Source organism: Oculina patagonica, chromosome 1 (assembly GCF_052425735.1).
Source record: "Oculina patagonica isolate OP01 chromosome 1, crgOcupat, whole genome shotgun sequence".
In the NCBI taxonomy this organism is placed as follows: domain Eukaryota; kingdom Metazoa; phylum Cnidaria; class Anthozoa; order Scleractinia; family Oculinidae; genus Oculina; species Oculina patagonica.
The window spans coordinates 19495867-19520195 of record NC_135758.1 but is presented as its reverse complement, the minus strand read 5'-3'; the positions used below and the strand labels follow the sequence as shown (position 1 = coordinate 19520195).

General features: G+C 36.8%; 3 protein-coding genes across 3 annotated transcripts in view; 1 reads left to right on the top strand and 2 right to left on the bottom strand.

The window, feature by feature from the left end:
* Window positions 1–14490, bottom strand: part of LOC144649150 (DBH-like monooxygenase protein 1 homolog) — a 30871-nt gene extending 16381 nt beyond the window's left edge. Inside the window, exons 1-8 of the mRNA XM_078508611.1 lie at window positions 14193–14490; window positions 11737–11883; window positions 11390–11560; window positions 11146–11229; window positions 8079–8270; window positions 7778–7880; window positions 6382–6545; window positions 6043–6118 (exon numbers count right to left, since the gene is read on the bottom strand). Of these exons, the coding sequence (XP_078364737.1) occupies window positions 6043–6118; window positions 6382–6545; window positions 7778–7880; window positions 8079–8270; window positions 11146–11229; window positions 11390–11560; window positions 11737–11883; window positions 14193–14462 (1207 nt within the window). The 5' untranslated portion in view covers window positions 14463–14490. The remainder of the gene's footprint in view (window positions 1–6042; window positions 6119–6381; window positions 6546–7777; window positions 7881–8078; window positions 8271–11145; window positions 11230–11389; window positions 11561–11736; window positions 11884–14192) is intronic.
* Window positions 1–24329, bottom strand: part of LOC144660640 (tRNA:m(4)X modification enzyme TRM13 homolog) — a 124349-nt gene that overhangs the window by 49066 nt on the left and 50954 nt on the right. The window lies entirely within an intron of this gene.
* Window positions 23783–24329, top strand: part of LOC144645417 (adenosine receptor A2b-like) — a 1887-nt gene continuing 1340 nt past the window's right edge. Inside the window, exon 1 of the mRNA XM_078504998.1 lies at window positions 23783–24261. Coding sequence (XP_078361124.1) covers window positions 23783–24261 — 479 coding nt within the window. The remainder of the gene's footprint in view (window positions 24262–24329) is intronic.

The following is a 24329-nucleotide window of genomic DNA, read 5'->3' as shown; positions in this document are numbered from 1 at the left end:
TTTCCAGATTGGGTCCAGAAGGGGCCCCAGATGGGGTACAAAAGGGGGTCCAAATGAGGGGTCCTCGTTTTGTACCTACCCCCTTAAATACATATAAGTAGCAGGTGATTCAAACATTTTTTCGTCGCAATTAGTATAGCAGAACTGAGGAAAAATGCGTGACGCAGATAATCAGCGGTTTAATAGAACCCACGATGTCTATTAAATTGATAAAGGACGTATTCGTCGAGCTTTAATGGGTTTCTCGGATTAGCTCATTGGAGTGGTTATCAGTGAAGTGCACGATGTTGCGAGTTCAAATTCCGGAGTGGTCAGTTTTTTCCTTTTTTTTACCTTGTGGCACTAAAATGGTTTGTTTATGTTATCGCTCCGTAGGTCAGTATGAAAGCATTTAAACCGTAAAGTAATTACGCTGTAAATAAATGTATTAAGACGTATAGACTGAATCAGGTAAAAACGTACTTTTGCTGTTACATCTGAAAAGCATTTGATTTTCTTGCAAACTAGCAGCCGCGCACTCAATTTTAGCCAACGCTCTGATTTCCAGATTCATCCACCGTGGATAGGCTCGATTTCCAGCCGCTTTTCGGGAAAATAAGCCCGCGGTCATCCCCCCGAAAGACCGGAGAAGGCGGCGGAAATTGAGCCTACATCGTGGCTGAACTACGTAAAACTCGATTTTTTTTAATGCTCGTTCATGTACGACGCTAGCTCTACAGATGGACACGAAAGATATCGATTGATTTTGTTTCAATGTCCACTTTTTGGCGGTCGATTGCTACACGTATTTGTCAGCCACATTTTGTTTGCTTATGAAGCTCAAGAACTTCATAATCAAAGCTACTTTAAAGCTACTTTGACACGGGACCGAACTGGAAGCGATCCGATCCGCACCGAACCAGATCGGCTTCTGTTTACGCGGGACCTCTGTACATGTAGAACTGGTCCGGTACGGTTCCAGAACTGGACCTGCACATTAGCAGGTCTAGGTTTTAAACCGATTGGATCCTTTCTAAACCAGAATCAAATCCACCTGCGTCGACGGTTATTCTTGACCCGGATTATCAGTTAATTTAAGACTGAAAGGTTTTTTCCTTTCCTTTAAATTTCTCTATTTAAATTTCTTTTAACTTTGTATGTAAATAATCAAAATTAACTTAACGTACATTTCTTCCTTAACTACCTGTAATTACGTAAACAAATACAGCAATTGCTATATTAAAGGCATTACATTATAAGTTTTTCACTCACCACGACAATTTTATTCTTATCCATTGTTTGGTATTTGCAGTAGTTAATCAAGTCGTCTCCCTAGATATCGAAATGGAAACACTGAAGGCAGGCAAACACTACAAGTTTGACAAGGCAAGCAGCTGGCAAATATAAAATTTCAAAAAGACCTGGCTTGTCAAAGGCAACTGGCCAAGCTTCAAGTTTTGTTGCTAGTACATTGGCATGCAAGTGCATTGGTGCTGAGAAAGCCCAATAATATTTTTTAAATGTCCATTACACAGTACGAGAAAAGTGGTCACAGTCCAAACGTCATTTTGTTAAATATTCCCAAGCGTCAATGTACGCTTAGATGTTTGTTAAGTTTTCTTATAGCCCTACCTGAGTTATTTTTATTCGTGTTAAAATGGAAACTGTTCGAGTTCATGCCCCTTCAAAGTATACAGTACAAGTACACTAACCGGCTTAACGTGAACTTCCTTGCCTAAAACTTGGATATCCTGCAAAGAAAGACACATAGTAAGGCTAACGTGCTTGTAGCTTAGGTATAAAATAATAATAATAATAATAATAATAATAATAATAATAATAATAATAATAATAATAATTATAAAAACAATATATAATTATAATAAAAGCCTTCCCAAAATCCTTTACAACTGAAAAATCGTCAATGCCAAATAACTTGGTCAGTTTGAAGTCAGCAGGAGTAGTTCGTCGTAAAGAAATAACTCTCACCATAACCTACTTCTTGTATAAGTCGTAGGTTGATGACGTCATTAGTCACGTGACTTTGCTCAGAAGTTTGTTTTTGCTCACTGTGACGAAAATAGTTTGTTACTGAAAAAGCAGTCATTGCAGTTTGAAGCACATTGGTGTGAGGCATTTCGGACTGCCCAAGTACCGAACAAAATATAAAAATTAAGTGAGCTATGTACAATTTTCAAAAAATGGGAGTCTGGGTACAAGTGCGTATCTGGCGTTACATTGAATGTGAGGTAACAAGAAATTACATGTTGGTGGATACTTATATGGTAAGTACTTTTTAATCAATCCCATTGTTATGACGTCATCGGTCACGTGTCCAGAACGGATCACATTCTTAAATTCGCTTGAAAACTTTTCTAGAACCAATCTCTTCGGATCTTTAAAGCGAAGTTGTATTTTTTTAAATAGTGTTTTTCAAAATGGCCATTATTACTTTTTCCTGAAATAGTACGGCAGTAAAAAATACAATTGAAAAGTTTGTTGGCTTCCCTCACCGCCCTTTTGTATTTTAAAAAAAAAAAAATTTGCCAAAGGCTTGAGTGTATGCTCTTTATGATAGCCTCGACAGTTTATTTTCATTTTAATTGCTTTTGGCGAGGTTGGATGTTGTTTCTTTCAGACGAAAGGAGTGGGGCTTGGGGAAAGGTTAAGCCCCCATCCCTTCTCCCCTAGCGGATTCCCCGTGGTCCGTATTGCGGGCTCATGACAAGATTTTCAAAATGGCGACGATGGCGATTTAATAAAGTGATTTTGAGTTATATAAGATAGTTTTGTCAATGTTCTTTCTTCTTGACGCGATCACGGGTCCCCAAACAAAGGGTATGCAATATCCTTTATTTGTATTCCCGATAAAGAAAAATATGGAATGAGGAGAAACGGTGGAAGCTTTTCGCAAACATTTCTAACAGAAACTTATCCGGGAAACTTTTTAAGTTTCCCGGCGGCCCAGGTCACTGTATAATTAAAAATTATACAGTGACCTGAGGTAAGCGTTTCTCATTGTACTATAATTTTATTTTGAAGACTGGCTTAAGCTTATGTCTTCGGCGTTTATGTGAAGATTTAAAAAGGGGTAAAGCTAGAATCGTGCTAAAGCTACTTCAAATTAATAAGAATCGCGTCCTTTCAACAACAACAACAAGCTTTATTTGCATGACTACGTAGAAGTTTGGTAGTATTGCGAAAGCTACTTGAATTTAATTACATATAATTTCATTAACTAGGATAATTAGTTAAGTTGGAAATAACATAACATAACAAAGAAAATAATAATATTAATAATAACAATAATCTAAGAAAGAATTACTAACAATAATTGTTCATTTAACTATTCGAAGTGGTGATCATTGTAACGAGATTGTCTCTCTTATTTATACGTGAGGAAATGTTTGTCAAAATATTGACCAAGTGGTCATTTCAGGCCGCAAAGAAAAATTACATTTGCCTCTTTGGGCATGTGTGATAAATGAAACCATTTCTTAACTTTAAATTTGTATCTTTCCATGATGTGTAAGTGTATTGTATTGCCAGACATAGATTTACCTTTCCTAATTATTTTGCATTTTTTGGTATACAGGTAATTAATTTTGTGGGATTAATAGAATGCCTAACGTGTAAACAGGATTTACAGAATTCAGAACTGAGGACTTTCTGAATTACTGGTGAGCTAAACTATGGATTCTGGGTACACTATGGACTGCGATTAGGTTGCTTGCGGTTAGCCTTTATATTGTGTTCAGGATATCTACTGTTCTTAAACCCACTACGTGTAAACACGCTGCAACAACGCTGCTATCGCTCATTTTGTCTCTGCGACGTGTCGCACAAATTCAAACCAGTTTGACTTCGTGCGACACGTCGCAGCGACATAGTTTGTCGCATGTCACACGAGGTGACTGTTGCCGCGACGTGTTGCAGCGACGTGTCGCCTAGTGTGTCCCGACCTTAATGGCAGTTTAATTATAATGTGTGGTTCCCAAAATATCCATACCTACCCCAAGGATGGACCCTTCCGACCCCCTGGAACTTTCAGTTTAGCTTCAAACTTTCTTTTAAAAATTTGGGCTATTGCGCCCTCCCTCCCCTTCGGAATCACATTTCCAGCTAGTCTCAGAAAAATCACTTCCAATTAAACCCGACTAAGTGCAAAGAGTTAGATGTTTCTCATAGTCCAAGATAGACGGCGTCGGTGCAGTTTGAAAGGGTATCCTCTGCTATAGTCCTAGGGGTATTTCGTGGATACTATAACCTCCAAGGCCGTACGTCGACTGTATCTTTTGAGTCAGTTTAAGAGAGCCGGTATAAGTCCTGATGAACGGCTAGCTTTTAATTGTAGTGCCATAAGATTAGTGCTAGGATTTTTTATGTTAGCTATTCCATCGCAGTCTCCTGAAATATTTGTCTGACGACATGGAATGTATTCAGAGGCGCGCTATGTGAATAACCTTTCCTAGTTTATCGTATTGTGAGGCGATGGAAAAGGCTGGTATTCCAACACTTTTATACAGACGAAAATCATGATCTCTTCCACTACTTAACAATATTGTAAGCATGGAAGATCACAAGCTGGCTAATCTGCTACCTCCTATGGCCAGTTCTTACGCTCAGCATTTGAGAAAATAACAGACGTTTCGATACTCTAGTTTGCCACACCGATCGTTTCATGAACTGTTTTATTATTAGCCACGCGATGTTGATAATTTTTGAACACAATAGTAATTTTAAAATTCTTAAAATTTTTGTTGTAACTTTTAAGATGTTTTTATAAACGAGTTTACTTACTGTAATTGCGAGGAATCATTTCGTTTGTAAAATTTAGCTTTATCAAACGGATGTTATTTCTCTTTTGGTTATGACCCAGTCAGCGCTATTCATGAAATTAATGATCCAAAATAGTTTCCTCTCATTCTATTGTCTTAAATTTCATTTACGTTTTACCAAAACAGGTATGCGAAGTAACTAGTTTTACATTTTACATCACATTAACAATAACGATAATGAACATAATATACCTTAAGGTTACTATTGTCAGCGACTACTAATTTTAGCGATTTTAGCGAGTTAGGCAAAAATCGCTAAATTTAGTGCTCGCTAAAATTTGTCTCAGTCAAATTTAATTATGGTCGACTTAAAAAAATTCTTTTAATAATAGATGCCGATATCTTTGTTCTTTCTGGCAATGCAAAATCAGTTAAATTTCAAGTAAGTTTGATCTTTTACTGAACATTTATTTCCATCTTAGCTATATGTTCATTGAAAACTGGTTTACACGATATCACTAAAATTAAATAATCGCTTATTCTTGTTTTAAAAAAATGGCTACAATTAGTAGTCGCTTAAAATAGTAATCTTAAGGCATCACTATTTCCCTAGGGCAAGTAGAGGCATTGGTGGAAGTTCTAACACTAAGCGCCTTTGCATGAAATCAGAATTCGGCTAATTATTTTAGCAGAAGCTTATGCTTCTGATTTTAGTTATTAGTATATTTAAAAATATTAAGTGCAATTGGTCAAAATACCTGAAAATTGAAATCATAATTGTCATCCCGTGCAATTTCTGTTAGTTCAACTCCATCACGAACATGTTTGGTCCATATTGCACTTCCTGATAAAATCGACAAAAAAAAATGTGAAAAACGATGGCTTACGAAATAAGACTGCGATTTAAAACGTTTAACACTTAAAAGCGGTTTTACACTGATTTTTGAAAATTATCTGTTATTGCTTTCATTATGTTGCTTTGGTTTTGCGTTAGTACGCTCTCGGGTAGAGAGGGAAAAAAAATTGCGTTTTCCTGTGTTTGTCGCCAGTTTCGGGTATCCACTTTTGGGGGGTCCATTTAGCTCAATGTGTTTTTGTCGTCAATGGCTAGATACTGGTTTAACGACATTCAATTAAAAACTTTTTTTCCCAAAGTATTCTATATCGACATTCATCAATATCTTTTGAGCGTTATCTTGTCACCCTGTTTGACAGGAGTATAAGACTGTGTTTCTCTGTTTTTTTTTTTTTTTTGCATGTGTTCAACCTGACAGTTATGACATACCTTGAAGATGAGTGTGAAGAAATGCAGCAAACACCTTAATTCCTTTTCCTGGCAGCGTTGTTGAATTTAACATTTCCTTATTAGAGAAAATTAAACAAAATGAGCTTGCATATTTTCAATGAAAATGGAAGGGGTGATTTTCTTATACCACCTCAAAAGAAAATGGCTGAAAGCAGACTAGTTACCGGTTACATCAGCCTACTCCAGTGCAAACTTTTGTATAGGTTATTGAACATACGCTCCTTGAAGCGCGTTCCTTGAGCCGGTAATGATTTTAGGCGGCGAGGTATTTAGCCTAGTTAATGGTTAATTGTCATTTCATCACGTTTTACTCCTTACCTGACTGCATTCTTTGGGGCAGAATCCATAAGTTATCCACGATTTTTGTTTAGGTGGGATTACCATATATGGAAGACTCGATTCCCCGACAGGTAGTACACCAGCATCGTACTTACGGAGGTTCGGAGTGTAGAAAAAACGCAGTCCGGAGCTGTCTTTGCGTCCTGTTGGATTAAAACGTCTCTAAATTGGATAAGACAATCCACCAAAAAGCAAATACTATTCACTTTTTCCGAATGTAATTACATTCAGTGGAAAACTCCATTAGCTGTGTCGGGAATGTTTTAATCCTACGACGCAAAGTAACTTCCTGTCTTTCGTTGGTGTACAGCAATTTCAGTTTAAATTTCGGGTTTTAAGTATTAAATCTGTCTCGTTTTAAACTTATATATAATTATACTACTGTAAGTCGTCTTGTTTTTTATTCACTAAATATAAGTGCAACTACAGTTTTGGTCGGATTGTACACAGAGCCAGACGTTAGAAATAAAATCATTCCTAGCGGGAATCAAAGCGCTCTCTCTTTGTGTCAGTTTCAGTTTCATATAGACAGTAAAGCTTTTCGCAACTCTTAACGAACTTAGCTAAACTATATTTCTACATCTACATTTATTAAGTTGATAACATCGTTTAAGACATCACATCAACTATAAAAAAATAGATACAAAATAAAAAACAAAATTTACATGCATAAATAAAATATAAAAATACTTAGTTACGCCCAAGGGGACCCCCAAAAAACCCGCAAAAAAAATTATAAAAAAAAAAAAAAATAATTTTTAAATTTATTTTTTTTTTTTTTTTTTTTTTTTTTTTTTATATTAAAAAAAAAAAGGTTTTTTTATTTTTTATATTTTTTATTATTTTAATTATATTATCTATAGTAGATAGCATTTTTATATTTTATATATTTTAATTAATTTAGATTTTATTTTTTAATTTCGTGAAATAACTGTAAACTAGCCGTAAAGCTAAGATTATTTCACGTTAATAAAGTATCTATCATCTATCTATCTATCATCTATCTATTAACTTGTTTACATGCTTCCCTAAATTTAATTTAAAATTCGATAATGACTTGCAATTCACTAAGTCAGCGGGCAGTAAGTTCCACTATGTTATTCATCTAGGAAAAAAAGAAAACTTAAAAACGTCCTTAGATATTTTTGGCATCCTATACTTAAAATCATGGCTTTTTTTATTTAAGCAAAACCCGTCATCTGGTGGTAATCTCAGTGTATACCGTGGAGGAAAAATGCATCAGATCAGGTACAGAATTTTTCGCTTATGAAAAGATCTTTCAGAACCAGTAGAACACTTCTCGAAAACTGACTACTAACATGTACACCGCGTGTGTAATGCTCTAGAGAATTAACAAAATAATGCACCTACTAACCTTCAATTTCTTTCGGGTTATCATAGTGTATCTCGAGCATGTAACTATTCGGTGAATCCGCCGATCCAATAACATAGCCAACGTTTGGCGGGTAATAAAATGCCTTCAAAAGAAAAGGACAAAGTGAATAAAAAAGAATAGACTAAACGAATTAATTAAACTGATAAGCCTGATAATACACATCTTTGAAATCAGTAAATGCATTCGGGATTGAGTACAATAGTAAGATCAAGCTAGACTGTATTCAAGGGTATAAAAAATTGCAATTGTGCAGATATGAATACACTCTAAGACTGTTCACCTGAGCACCAACTGCCCAAACACCCACTATACTGTAAAAGTAGCATTCTCCGAATGGCATATTGGCGTAGTCGTGGCAATCAAATCCGGGGCCGTAATGCACGCTGTCATTAAATTGTCCACGATTGTGGCACTCGTAAATCACCAGGTGGTGCACTAATCCTTCATTTCCCTTTTGGATGTATGGCTCGAACTACAAGACAAAAGCAACAGAAATGTCAAAAATGTGGAAGTGTAAAGAACATGTTTTGTGCACACTTTTGAACAGTTGCTACAAAAAATAAACAACAGCCATTTTGTTAGAAAGATACAAAAAAGAAATAGAAGAAAGGGTGCTGCAATTTATCTCGACCAATACGCGAATCAGCGTTAAAACTGTTGCACATTCATACTTCTTCGTAGTATCCTGCACAGCCTAATCTCGTATAGATATTTCATCAAATTTTTCGTTTGGTTCAGTTCAAATTTAACAAAAATCCGCTGACGAATAATGAAACATTTGTTTCCTCTTAAATTTGACGTTCTGCAAACGAAAACACGTGAGTCTATGCAAAGAGGAAAAACTGACGCAAACTTATGTAGAGATCGGTGATAAAAACAACTCTTGATTATAAGACTTTTTAACCTAAATTCCATGCAAGAACTGATTGAATTTTCATCGACACAACAATTTTAGATGTCCTTCTTTATCATCGACACAACAATTTTAAATGCCCTTCTCTATCATCGACACAACAATTTTAGATGCCCTTCTCTATCATCGACACAACAATTTTAGATGCACTTTTATATCATCGACACAACAAGTTTAAATGCCCTTCTCTATCATCGACACAACAATTTTAGATGCCCTTCTCTATCATCGACACAACAATTTTAGATGCCCTTCTCTATCATCGACACAACAATTTTAGATGCCCTTCTCTATCATCGACACAACAATTTTAGATGCCCTTCTCTATCATCGACACAACAAGTTTAAATGCCCTTCTCTATCATCGACACAACAATTTTAGATGCCCTTCTCTATCATCGACACAACAATTTTAGATGCCCTTCTCTATCATCGACACAACAATTTTAGATGCCCGTCTCTATCATCGACACAACAATTTTAGATGTTCTTTTCTATCATCGACACAACAATTTTAGATGCTCTTCTCTATCATCGACACAACAATTTTAGATGCCCTTCTCTATCATCGACACAACAATTTTAGATGTTCTTTTCTATCATCGACACAACAATTTTAGATGCCCGTCTCTATCATCGACACAACAATTTTAGATGTTCTTTTCTATCATCGACACAACAATTTTAGATGCCCTTCTCTATCATCGACACAACAATTTTAGATGCCCTTCTCTATCATCGACACAACAATTTTAGATGTTCTTTTCTATCATCGACACAACAATTTTAGATGTCCTTCTCTATCATCGACACAACAATTTTAGATGTTCTTTTCTATCATCGACACAACAATTTTAGATGCCCTTCTCTATCATCGACACAACAATTTTAGATGCCCTTCTCTATCATCGACACAACAATTTTAGATGTTCTTTTCTATCATCGACACAACAATTTTAGATGCCCTTCTCTATCATCGACACAACAATTTTAGATGTCCTTCTCTATCATCGACACAACAAGTTTAGATGCCCTTCTCTATCATCGACACAACAATTTTAGATGCCCTTCTCTATCATCGACACAACAATTTTGGACGCCCTTCTCTATCATCGACACAACAATTTTAGATGCCCTTCTCTATCATCGACACGACACTTTTAGATGCCCTTCTCTATCATCGACACAACAAGTTTAGATGCTCTTCTTTATCATCGACACAACAATTTTGGACGCCCTTCTCTATCATCGACACAACAAGTTTAGATGCCCTTCTCTATCATCGACACGACACTTTTAGATGCCCTTCTCTATCATCGACACAACAATTTTAGATGCTCTTTTCTATCATCGACACAACAATTTTAGATGTCCTTCTCTATCATCGACACAACAATTTTAGATGCCCTTCTCTATCATCGACACAACAAGTTTAGATGCCCTTCTCTATCATCGACACAACAATTTTAGATGTCCTTCTCTATCATCGACACAACAATTTTAGTTGCCCTTCTCTATCATCGACACAACAATTTTAGATGTCCTTCTCTATCATCGACACAACATTTTTAGATGCCCTTCTCTATCATCGACACAACAATTTTAGATACCCTTCTCTATCATCGACACGACACTTTTAAATGACCTTCCCAATTATATCCTTTGAATTAGAGCTCGATTGTAGTTTCTTATCTCTGTTATTGTTGTGGGAACTTTAAAAAACTGCTGCAGAAGTTTCAGTTTGATTTAAGCAAAACGATTATATGAAAAGGCGGCAAAATCGTTGGGCGTTGTTTATTTTGCAAGCTGCATGTAACACCCGAAGGAAGGGAAAAGCAAGGGAAAATATTTTTTGGTAAATATTCCTTGCTTAATTTCCTCAAGGTTATCTACATCGTGGACAAATATGACAAACGATTAAGGTGAACGGGAATTAAGAGCCGCTTAGACGCATGAGAGAGGCATAGAATAAAACACCTATTTAATTAATGTCTAATCATAGCATACCGAAAATATCCCTCTCATGAATTAATTTTTAAGCTCGTGTAAAGGCTCGACTGTGTATACTAAAAACAAATTTAATCGTGGGGTATTTCCAAGTAGGCTACTAGAAACATGGCACGACATACAACATATAAAATTTTGTTAACTCGGAAGTGTTGTTTTTATGCAAAAACGATACTTTATTGAAAGGGCAGACCAGAAGTGGTTGATTGAAAAATTTACTGCCCTTTCAATAACACGCGACGATCTTCGTTAATCATCTACTCTGTTACAGTCAAGTGGTAATTGGTAGATTTCGATCAATTCAATTTGCTTCTGTATTTTGTTTTCTGTCACAATAATTGTGATTGATGGCAGCGTGAAATACAATCGTTAGTCGAGGTTTAATCTTCAGAGGTTGCATGTTATTTGAAGGTGCAGAAACACAAACCTTTGTAATGTGATGCTTGGCTTTGATTTCCGGGGCCCTGATCAGAGAACACCAGTAGGTTGTTCGCTTTTTGGGAATCGTTATCTAAAAACAAAAATGCAAATACCAGTGTATAATTTAATGAAGCTATTTAACAAACACTTCTTATCAGCAATGCAGTATGAAATACCGTCGCTTTTAAACTCGTCAGTGATGGCTATCGTCAATGTTATCATCTATTAAATGCTTACTTAAGCAATCTCACATTTTTGTTTTTCATGACAAAATCTTTCCACCCTGTCTCATTGACTTGTTTCTCGTCCATATTGTTGAGAAGAAGTATGCTCCTTGATCCTCTAAACGTGTGATATTTAATATCAATATCAGACTTTGGGTCCTCTGTATGATAGGCGAACACCACCTTCGTGGTACCTTGCTGTTAAATAAAAGAAAAGGTTATCTCAGTCTTTACTGATAACAAACACTGAAAACAAAACAGAGGTCGAACAGATGTAAAATAACAAGGAGCGCCATCACCGAACTTTTATTGTTCTTTGTTTTTTTTGTTTTTTTGTTTTGTTTTTTAAACTAATTAACAAACATCAGGCTTACCTCTATCTTCCTGTCTCTTGGATCGCAGGTGTCAAATTTTCTGTTAAATCTCAACACAGTTTTTTTGTCACTTTCCTCGAAGCCAGTTAACTCGTAATTGTTTTCCTTGTCCAATGGTGGCAAACGTTCTTCGTCAGCAAAGCGGTCCTAACAAAAATGAGTAACATGTTTTGTTATATCTATTTACTTTTTTCAAGTTAGTACTGTTTCGGTTTCAAGGTCTCTGGAATTTGTGGTCTATCGGTAACCTTTATATAAGGTTGTTTTCCTTTTCCGTTAAAACAACAATAAAAACTACATTATGCGACGTGACTTGTACATCTATGGGATGAGTGTTATGCAAGCACGATGCAAGCACGAGCGCAAGCACGATGCAAGCACGATGCAAGCACGAGCGCAAGCACGATGCAAGCACGATGCAAGCACGAGCGCAAGCATGTCAGCTTGTATTTCACCGTGAAACGGCCTCGACGCAACTAGCCCAAGCACAAGAACTGAAGAAAACATTTGATCATTGGGCTTGTGCTTATGCTTACGTCAAGGTCGTGTTCACGGTGAAATAAGAGCTGTTATGCTTGCCCTTGCGTCACTAGTGCAAACCAGGCTTTACAGTTCCAGGACCTTCCAGGTACCACTTCCAGGAATTTTTTAACTAATTCGGTCTCGAACGATATCGAATACGGGACCTATTGTGAATTTGATGTTGGAGCCAAACATATGGCCACGAAACACTAATTTCCTAAGTTAAGCCGCATAGTTTTACAATTGAGAGATTGCAATAGATGCAAGCCTTGAATAATTTTAACAAGAAGGTAATTGTGGTTCAAACAGTTAATGCTTCTCTATAGACCATTCATCTCCATATCCCTTTGTAGCAATGTACATACGATTCAAACCAGAAATGAATGATAAATGATGTATGCACCGAAAACTTTAAACTTGCGCACTGCGGCACTGAGGCTGTGGCCTACAAAGCGTTTATGTGCAGGATACGCAGTGCTTTTGTGCTTTTGCCTGGACTCTGGACTGGAATGGTTTGTCCACAGACGTTTCTTTTTTATTTCTTTGACGAACGTTAGAGAGGGTCAGTTAACGGACAAGGACTTGGATTTGTAGCTTTTCAATGAAACTGTGTGAAACGCTATCCTCCGGGTAAATCGCTATCCAGTGAATATTGAAGTGTTGACAAAACAAACTACGCTATCCACTGGATACTAAGTGATAAATCCATTCTTTAAACAACCGAGGCCAGTTGACCAAGAAGCCTAAGTTAACGATAGCTAGAAAATTAAAGTTGAAGAAAACCCGAGAGAAGATCAACTTAATTTGATATGCAACCAGTGTAGTAATAGTGGGAAAAACTGAATCGGCTCAATGAGCTTGCTCGGAATACATCATTGCAAAGCAAGAAATTGATTATCCATAATAAGTACGTTGCAAAAAATGTAGATTCAGTTGTCACAACCGGGAAACAAAGAAAAAATCGGACTCCTGGACAGAAGTCAAACCTGCAGGCATTAACTAGGATCATATGTGACTCGCGCGTGTCCTTGATACTTCTAGGATCAGTAATATCAAAAGCGCACTGTATAGGCGGTAGAGATGGAAAAAGAAAGGTGGTGAATTTTTTTAAGCTCCGGAAGCGTGCCACAAATGGATCTAGTAAATAACCAAGCACGCCTCGAGTCTCCCTACATGAAGAGCAACTTGGGATTAATCTCGTTAGTATTGTCAACTAATTGAAAAGTAAAAAAAAAAAAAAAAAACGCAAAAGTAAAAAAAAAAAGATAATCATTTACAACCAAGAGTTCGAAATTTGAATCGTTGACCCTGTTCGATTTACAGTTTTTTTGTTGGAATGCCGAACTTTTATGAACAATCAAGTTCGATTCCGTTTGGGTCGATAACAGAAAGTTTGATTAGTTTGATTAAGTAGCTATGGGAACAATCAAGTGATTCAGATACTGTTCATGTCTATTTCTGGCACGCAGTCTCACGCCACAAATTGCAGCAATCATAATTAAGTCATGCCAATTATAACCCTAGTTTGAATGACAAAACTTTAAACAGAATTGTATGCGTTCTTTTCATTAACCGACTAAAAAAAATTTGACAGTTGGTTGGTTCCATAAAAAACAACAACACAATGACAACAAAAGAAATAAAGTGAAAGAAAAATGCATGATTATGTTTTGTTTTAATCACCCAGTCGATATCGGCCGGTTTTGACAAGTTCATCCCTCAAGCTGTCGTCGACGAATTTCGCGTTTTGCATGAGTATTGCCCTCTTTAAGAACTGTAGTCGATAATTAAAATATTTATGGTAAGATTACGAAGTCAGGTCCTGCACGTTGCCTAGCATTTGTTGCTGGATGCGTTTCATGCTGAAAGCTCGTGTTTCCCAGAGCCATTTGCATTTAATTGAAAATGCCACGGGCGATGCAGTTATTACTTACCGTCAAATAACCTTTAGAGTCCTTCACCCACCCGATTACCACGTCGCTACCGGCCATTTTCCCGTTCCCTGAAGAGAAGCCGAAACCAATCCATCCTGTAGTTGCCGCCTCAACAGCGAACGATACGGTTTCCTTATCCCAGTCAACCGTCCAGTAGAGCTTCATCAACTCTGCTGGGTCCAGCACTGCGTGGTGAGCGAACTCAGAAGATAGATCAGCGGCGCTAGCCGAGATCAAAGCTAAAAATACTACTACGAGCGAGGAGAACATGCTGCTAGTTGCTCTTGATCCGACAACAACTATTTTGCAACGGTCGACAAAATTGAAGTTTACGCATTTTAGGTGAATAGTTTTGAGTCACATGTCACGCGTATGATTACCTTATATATAAACAACCTTTTGTAAATTACGTCAGACTAGCTAATTTTAACCCAAGCCTTTTGTTTTGAAATGGAAACACGCAAAGAAACCGACAATTTCTTTTTCAAATATCAAACCGACCAATATTTTTTACAATCCAAGAGCAGAGAGGTCAAAATACAGGTCTTTGATGTACATGTATTGAGGAGTGTCAGCCATGTTTGAAAGTATTTCCCTTACAAATAAATTTGCATTTAGACATCAAAAATACTGATTTACTTATTGGTCGCTTTCTTTCACGCACGCCTTAGCAACCTGCGATAGTGTCGGCCATGGGTACATTCAGTGCACCGATTTCGCAATAGTAAACAATAGGCGTGTTGACAGATCTTGCAATTTGAAGCTCGGTAAAGCTCGCAGGAGGAGTGCAAAACATCAGTCACAACTCATCACTTGACAGATGTAATGAGATGTTCGCCAAGACTTTCGCTATAAATAACTTTATGATCTGCAGGATTCGGCAATTAAAGTGATGTGGGGAGATCGTATTTTTTTTTTATTAGCCGCGCTATGCAAGCAAAGTCAATATTAAATATGAATAACAAGGATCTAAAGTAATAATAATTGACGGACAAAAAACAAAACAAAACACCAGAAAGCATTTGTATATAACATCAAACATTTGTAGGGGAAAAATAAATTTAAAATTAATTCCCCTGCTTTCAAGAATGTAGTCCGCAAAACTGGGCCACAGCTTCGTTTTCGTCGCTTTAAAATTCTGCCCTTGAGCACTGTATCGCAGAATGAGAAGACGAAAAGCTCCAGATTTTCTTGGATGTTTAGGTTTCATTTCTTGAATAACTGAAAGAGCATTTCGAAGATCAAGCATTCGAATTTCCCGCGACATTTCTTCAAGATTGTAAATTGCTTGTTAAGATCTTTGTTACTCTGGTTGTGGGCGTCACGCAGGTGCTTTCCAATAGATGAGTGCTTATGTTCATCAATGCGTTGGAAAAGGTGTCGGCGAGTGTAGCCTACATAATCCGCATCACACGAATCACATTTAAATTTGTAGACAATACATTGTTGATTCCAACGCATTGATGAACATAAGCACTCAGCTACAAACTAAGCATTCCAAACAAACGAAAATACACAGCCTCTAAATCCCTAATGCTTTCAAAGCACCCTTGAAACTTGCCAACGATTCTTTAAGGCGGGCCTCGTTATTCAAAGAATTCCATAATGTGGCCCCTTCATAAGTGATCGACTTTTTGAGAAAGTCAGTCTTTGGTCTTGGTACTGACAAGCAATTTTTCCTTCTAAGATTGTAATTAGTCTTCTGCTCCGTCCACAGGTGTTGTAATTGGACCGGAGCACCTCCAGATACACATTTGAAGACAAAACAAAGTATCCTGCGGATGTACATTTGCCTCAATGGTATCCACTTTGCTTGACGCAGTACGTCTTCTGAAGGGGTGAACCAGTCTAAGCCGAAAATTATCTTGGCGGCACGCACATGGATTTTTTCTAAGTCACTAAAAAGTGTTGAGCCACACGACCCCCAGACTATCATACCGTACATTACAGACGGTAAAATTACTTTAAAATAAAAGTCTACTCTCGCAGGAATTGGCAAAAAATACAATGATCTCAAAAGGTTCAGTTTCTGGGTGAAACGTTTAAACGTTTAATCATATGCAACGAGATTTTCACACGCATTCTCAATATATATTGAACTCATCAGAATCTGACTTTTTTAGAATTTGATAATGATGAACCGCGATATAATCGAAACGTCATTTATTTTCGCTGATTTTTATTCTAAATTGTATAACCAAAGCCTCCGTTATTAGAAGTTTCATTGTGATTGCTTAAATATTCTGGAAGTTACATGTGGGGTCTGGGGCTGTGAAGTATGCGAAAAGAAAAAAGGCCAAAATGTCGCGAGAAGAAGAAGAACTGGAAAAGAGAATTAACACACTACAGAGGCAAATCCAACAAAACCAAGAGAGCGATTTTGAGAGCAAGATGCAGATGGTACAATGAAGGGGAAAATATTCTAAATATTTCCCAAATCTTGAAAAAAGACATTATAAACTGGTGTACTCAGCCAACTTAAATTAGGTGACAACGAATTTGCAACCTCAGACAAAGAAATTGTCTGAATGCGAGACCTATTACAGGGCCATAACTGGAAAGAAGACGAGGCACTTGCCTCGTCTAGATATTTACCCTAAATTAAAAACATAATATGTTTGGTTGGGCAAATAATCCCCAGTTGAACAACATTGATTTTTTCTGAAGAAACACCTCATGAAAATGGTATAACTTCTAGATTTCAAAGTGTTTTCGGGGAGCATGTTCCCAGACTCCACTGGCGCCGGCTCACGCCTTCAGTGCTCACAACGTTTGCTTCGTCTATTACAAATATCTGGTTACGGCCATTTAAAATTAGGCTTGACCTCCACGATGGCTTTTCATCACAAGGACCGAAAATAGCCATTTTGAGTGACAAAGTTCCATTTTCTTATTTGATTACTCATCTGGTCGAAACATTAGGCCGAATAATCGTGTTGGCATTTTCCCAAAATGGCTTGAAAGTTACATTTTAAGTTTCAAATCGGCCGTTTTTGCTGGATCTGGGGGTAAAAATTAGGCTTCATCTACATGGTGGCTTTTTATCAAAAGGACCGACAAAAATCGCCGTTTTTAGTGACAAAGTTTCATTTTCCACAGGACGAATGCTCAACTTTTGGTGCCTTTTGGACAAAATTAAAGTTAAATAAAAGCATCGCCTGATCTTTTGTTGTCTTTAGTTGTTAGATTAAAGTTTTGCAAGGTACATTTGACCTTTAATATACGTTTAATTGACCTTTAGTTAATCTTTAAAAACACAGGTCTTTAAGCCTCCTTTCAGCAATCTTTAATTTCACCATAAATTACCACTTGAACTTTGGTACCTTTAATTTTATCGTAAAGGAACATTATAGTTGTAATTTTTCTTTTGTAAACTTTAATCGAGAATATTAAAGTTACTAAACGTGAGTCATGATCTTTAGTTGGCTTAAAATGCGAAATTAAAGTCTCATAAGTTGCAACTGACAAAAATTAACCTTTAATGAAGATTTATATGTCATGTCAAACTCAGTAATGACAAGTCGCCGTACGTATAATATGGTATAGTCTGAAAAGTGATCTCACCAAAAAACACCATGCATTAGTCAGTAAACGGTCTTTCTGAGCTTTATTGAAACATAAATGCAAAAGACGACTTTAATTTCAAAATTAATGGAAGAAATTATCAACAGATCGATTCGCTTTAAAATCCAGGCAAACACCGGCGAAATGCTATTTTGAGAATCTTGAGCCTTGGTAACAACGATCAGCGGCAGGCTGAAGGAGGTTGAGACAGTTGGGGGCCTCGGGTCTATTGTGTGCACGAAAAATGGCGCGCCATTTCACCGTTCGTACCGTGTCTTGTGAGACAATTTTGTTCAGTTCTATTTTGTCAGGTCGTACTGTTCGATTCTGTCCGACGTCAAGCGTTTAATATTGTACAGTTTTCACGGTTGTAGTATGGCGGCGGAGCAAGATCAGCGGTATAAACATATTAGAGCCAAGTTTTCGGACGACAATATAAGCTTAAATCAGCTAAGCTGAGATTAGGCTTATATCGAGAGCAGTAGCACCCTCGTAGCAAAGATCGAACAGCTACAGGAAGAAAATGAAGGCAGCACCAAGACACAACCTGAAGTACTCCAACGGGTAGAGCGCCGTCTGCAGGATCACAAGGAAAATACCAAAGTCCGCGCTGGTCGGCGGACCGTTTCGTCGTTCTCGAACTCCGCTGAGGAAATTGCAGTTATCGTCGCTTCAAGAGTAAGTAAGAGAATTCTACTTTAAAAACTCACATTAGCTTATACATTTATAGTATATGCTTAATATTTCCTAAGAAATGACCCAGTGGTTCAAAGAAAAATTCGTTATTATTCGAAGTAACGGTAATGTGTTTTGGCGCGCATTTAAAATTATGCATAAATTAATTATTTATTGATAATTATGACATTCTCAACGGCGGTATAGCCTGCGAACGCAGACGTATTTGCTAACGGCGGTACGGCTTGACAGAAATCGTGCTATATTTTTAATTTGAGTTGATAAGTAGTTTATTTGTCATTTTTTGAAAAATATTGATTTGAAAGGCTGTAATTATTTCTCAGCTTGAATCATTAACCCTGCATAATTACCCCTACTGTGCTTCAAAAATATATTAACTGTAAACTCAGGTGACATTTTTTTTTTTTTGAAAAGTGAATTTTCTCTTCTACATGTTTATGTTATACATGTATACATTGTGTTGGCCCAAGATAGGGTTTGGATAATATTAACAGTTGTGAATGTGAGATTTTTATGCTTTTGTACAGTTACCAGTGATAACTTTATTGTCAGATCTTTATGCTTCTGTACTATTGCGAGTGACCACATTCATACATATGATTGATTTGCTTCTAAGAGTAAACCTGAGGCACAAAATAAACAATTTAGGTGACATTTATTCCAAGTAGAGTAAAATAAAATAATTTATGCCAGTCAATGTGAATTTTCCTGATGAGACTGAGAAAGGTTCTCTCCTACATGTTAATGCTAATTTAAAATAGGCAAATGTGTTGGCCTGAGATAGGGTCTGGATTTTTAACAGTCAAGAATGTGAGATCTTTAGGCTTTTGTACAGTTGCGAGTGGCAACTTTTTTGTCATATCTTAATGCTTATGTTCTATTGTGAGTGACTGCATTCATAGAGATCATTGATTGCTTCTAAGAGTAAACCTCAGAGACACATAAAATAAAAATTTAGGTGACATTTTCTCAAAGTAGAGTAAAATATAATGTCAGTCAATGTGAATTTTCCTGATGAGACTGAGAGAGGTTACCTCTTACATGCTTATGTTATATAGGCAATTGTGTTGGCCCAAGATAGGATTTGAATTTTTATCAGTTATGAATGTGAAATCTTAATGCTTGTGTACAGTTGCGAGTGGCGACTTTATTGTCAGATCTTAATGCTTCTGTACTACATTGCGAGTGACCGCATTCATACAGATCATTGATTGCTTCTAAGAGTAAACCTGAGGCACATAAAATAAAATAAAAATTAGATGACATTTTCTCAAGTAGAGTAAAATATAATATGTCAGTCAATGTGAATTTTCCTGATGAGACTGAGAAAGGTTCTTTCCTACATTTTTACATGTATGTTATATAGGCAATTGCGTTGCCCTAAGAAAGGATTTTTGATTTTTAACAGTTATGAATGTAAGATCTTTATGCTTTTGTACAGTTGCGAGTGGCGACTTTATTGTCAGATCTTTATGCTTCTGTACTATTGTGAGTGACCGCATTCATAAAGATCACTGATTGCTTCTAAGAGTAAACCTGAGGCACATAAATTAAAAATTCAAAGTAGAGTAAAATATAATATGTCAGTCAATGTGAATTTTCCTGATGAGACTGAGAAAGGTTTTCTCCTACATGTACATGTTTATGTTATATACATGTAGGCAATTGTGTTGGCCCAAGATAATTAAGGTTTGGATTTTCAACAGTTATGAATGCAAGATCTTTATGCTTTTGAGGCACATAAAAAATAATTTCAGGTGACATTTACTCAAAGTAGAGTGAAATATAACCTACATCAGTCAATGTGAATTTTCCCTGAGGAGGGGAGGTTCTGTCCTGACATGTTTATGTTATATAGGCAATTGTGTTGGCCCGAGATAGGGTTTGAATTTTTGACCATTATGAGCATGAGATTTGTCAGTTTGCAAGTGGTGAATTTATTCTCAGAGCTTTTTAAGCTTCTGTACTATTGCGAGTGACTACATTGTATTCATAAGGGGATTTGGAGTTTCAACTATTATGAGTGTGAGATCTTTATGCTTTTGAACAGATATTTACTGCAGCTTCTTTTAGACCTTTACAACTGCTAATGTAAGTAATATCTTATATTATTGTTTTTTTAGGAACTAACAAGACAAAGAGCTGCTCTTAAAAGCTGACTGAAAATGAGGTGCCAATCATGAAAAGGGAAGGGCTGCAGAAATTTTAATTTTTGAGGCATTGTGCCTAGAAACATACCAGTAATTGCAACTTTTTCTGTGAGTATGCTGTGCCAGAACTGTTGGCCTCAGTACTGAACACATGGATAGAGTAATTCAACTCAGATTTCATGAAATAGAAGTAAGGCATCATCATAAGACACTGATTCCATTATTTTGTTGACTATTGTGAATCAACAATTGAAACATTGAATTTTGTGTTTCATTGTGTCCATCATTTAGTGTTGTTTCACAGGGTGATTAGGAAAACCACACTTAATTTATTGTTATATTATGAAGTGATGTCATTATGTTTGTTTTATATCATAAACTGTGCCATGCACATTGCATTTTACAAAATGTACATAAAACAATCAATGGATTAGATAGTTTGCTCAGTGACCTTGCCAAATTGTTGTTGTTATGTTGCCTATTTGAACCAGGATCAACAAACTAAAAAATTAAGAAAAAATAAGTAAACAATCAGTTTTTGGTGGTACTAAGGAAGGGTTCTGCATCTACCGGTATTTAGAATTTGACTACCCCATCATTCTAACCACCAATAGTTTAAGAGTATATTGCTTCTGTGCACTATATATAAGGGTGTGTAAACACAGGCCTGCTTCCACTAATGGAATCAGGCCTGAATGCTTCACAGCTGGCTTCGCAGATCCAGTGATTGAATAATTTATTTGAGACTTGTCCCAAAACATTCAAAAAATATTTATAACTACTATGTGGGAGGTGCGGTGGCCTAATGGTTAGCGCGCTCGACACCGAGTCAAACAGCCTGGGTGGGGCGCTGCGTTGTGTTCTTTGGCAAGACACTTTGCTCTCACAGTGCCTCTCTCCACCCGGTGTATAAATGGGTACCGGCGAATTTACTGCTGGGGGGTAACCCTGCGATGGACTAGCATCCCATCCAGGGGGGAGTAGCAATACTCCTAGTCGCTTAATGCTACGGAAACCGGGATAAGCTGTGGCTGTATGGGCCTCATGGCCTGGACACAGACTTTACATAAAATACTGTATTTATTCGATTAAGCGCCCTGGCCGCTTATTAAATTTTCAGACCTTGGGAGTGGGTTCTTATTCAAGGTGGGCGCTAATTTGAGGTTGGGCGCTTAATCAAATAAATCCGCTATTTAATTTAATAAAAAAAATTAGCCAGTCTCATCTGACAGCAAAAAATTTTACTGTATTCATTTTTATTGTACGTATTTATAAACGACTGTTTAAAACACTTTATGTGACTTTTTGTAATTTATGTAGGGAAGTAAGACAAAATAAAGAAATAAAAAAATAAAAAAAAATATTGGTTTCACTGTATATGTTTGTCCACAGCATGCTTCTGGTGCCCCCCCGGCCCACCCTTTTTTAGCAATTTGTATCATTTAGAATGCATCAAAAGGTGAAGCAAGGCTAATTAAAGACTTTAATGGGAATAAAACACACATTAAAGATGACTATGAAACTTTTGTTGGACATTAATGAGAATAAAACACAATTAAAAGATGGATGTGAAACTTTTGTTGGACATTAATGAGAATTAAACACACATTAAAGATGACTGTGAAGCTTTTGTTGTACATTTTAATGAAAATTAAAGGTAAACTAAAGATGGTTTTTGGAGACCTTTCCAAAAAGTTAAAGGTAAACTAATTGTATCTTTATTGGCCATTTATGAGAGCCTTTTAAAGCCTATGAAATGATTCTTTGAGTTAGCTTTTATCTTAAAATGCAATTTTTATGAAATGGTTCATTAGTATACCTTTATTTCATAAATAAAAGTTCATTAAAGGTACATTTAAAGTCTTTCCTAATGAAATTAAATGTGGTTTAAATACTTCAAATGTACAACTTTAATCTACCTTTAAAAGCAATTAAATCCGTTATTTCGTCCTGTGTTCTGTTTTGATTTGGAGGGAAGAGTAGGCCGGATCCACGTGGTGGCGTTTTCCCAAAAGCCCTTAAATGTACGTTTTGAGTTTTAAAGGGGCTGTTTTTGCTGGATCTGGAGTTAAAATATTAGGCTTGATCTACATGGTGGCTTTTCGACACAAGAACCAAGAATCACCATTTTGAGTGACAAAATGTCATTTTCTTATTCGATTCCTGTGGATCAGGAGGGGACATTACGCCGAATCTACGTTAAGGCACTTTTTCAAAAAGGATTAAAATGTGCATTTTAAGATTCAAACCAGCCGTTTTTGCTGGATCTAACGTGAACATTAGGCTTGAACTACATGATGGCTTTTTATCACAAGGACCAAAACCGCCGAAACCACGTGTTGGTAGTTTCCCAGAATCGCAGAGAGAATTTTTATATCTCTACAATCGCGATTACAATGATCGAAACGCTTTATGGTTTCAATATGATCACAAGTATCACAGAACGCTTTTTTCTGCGATCGACTGTTGCAATTCTGCCGAAATTTGGTGAATATTTCTGTCGACTGCCAGGCATTAAGTCTAATTAGCTCTATTTCTATTTGAATAGCCTTCTATTTGAGACCCTGCCTGGCTGCCGGGCTGTCGCAGACTCGCTGGTCCAACTCATTTTTACAGAATTTTTAGAATACGTGTATTCTCATGCAAATATCCAAGTAGCTCACTAGATCTTTGTTTAGAAATGCCAAGCGATTCATTCACACTTTAAGGCTCTTTGCGGTAATTAAATACTTTTTTAATTAAAAAATTTAACTTAAACTCAACTCAACCCCTAACTCGGTCATTATCCTATCTCCGTAAATTTAAAAGCTTTCTCGACCAAACTTTCAGGTTAACAAGTGCGTCTAATGATGCATACACTTCGTCCAATAACGGTTTCTATTGCCAATTAGTTCTCGCTAAAACGAGCAATAAACATAGCATATTTTAGCTGCCAATTAGAAACGACACCGATAAGCGCTATTTGAAAGTCAATAATATCACAAACACCCATCTTTCATCTCTCTCATTGGTTAACCGCCAGGCATTTTTTTTAAAAAAAAAACAATAATACGTAATTAATTAAAAAGACCAAAACTGCTCATAAAAAGCGCAACCGGTCATGCAATTCGCCGAGAAATCTTAAATCATCAGGGCTAGCCACAAAGTGTAGTCAAGTCGAAGTACTCACCATAAGGAACGATGTCAAACGTAACTGCTAGAGAAGACAACACCACAAGATTCCAAGGGGAAGTGTTACCACCAGGCCTAGCTGTATTTCTCGTGGCCCTCAACATTTTTCTCTCCATCACCGCATCTCTGGGCAATGCTCTGATCCTGATCGCTCTTCATAAAGTGACTTCTATTCATCCTCCGACGAAACTTTTGTTTCGATGTCTGGCAGTCACCGATCTTTGTGTTGGACTTATTCCGCAACCAATCTTAGCTATCTATGTGATGGGTACTATGGTCAATGTTAACTGGAATAATAACTACTACATGGTACATAGTATCTCAACTACTGTTTTGTGTGCAGTATCGATCTTGAGATCAACCGCAATAAGTGTAGACAGACTTCTCGCTCTTTCTTTGGGGCTGAGATACAGACACGTTGTAACTTTGAGGCGAGTGCGAGTGCTCATAATTTGTCTTTGGTTACTGAGTTTCGCGTTAGGTGGATGGCTTGGTATGCAGTTTGGTAAAGACACGGTTACCGCATTCATAGTTTTGATAACACTTTGCCTGCTAA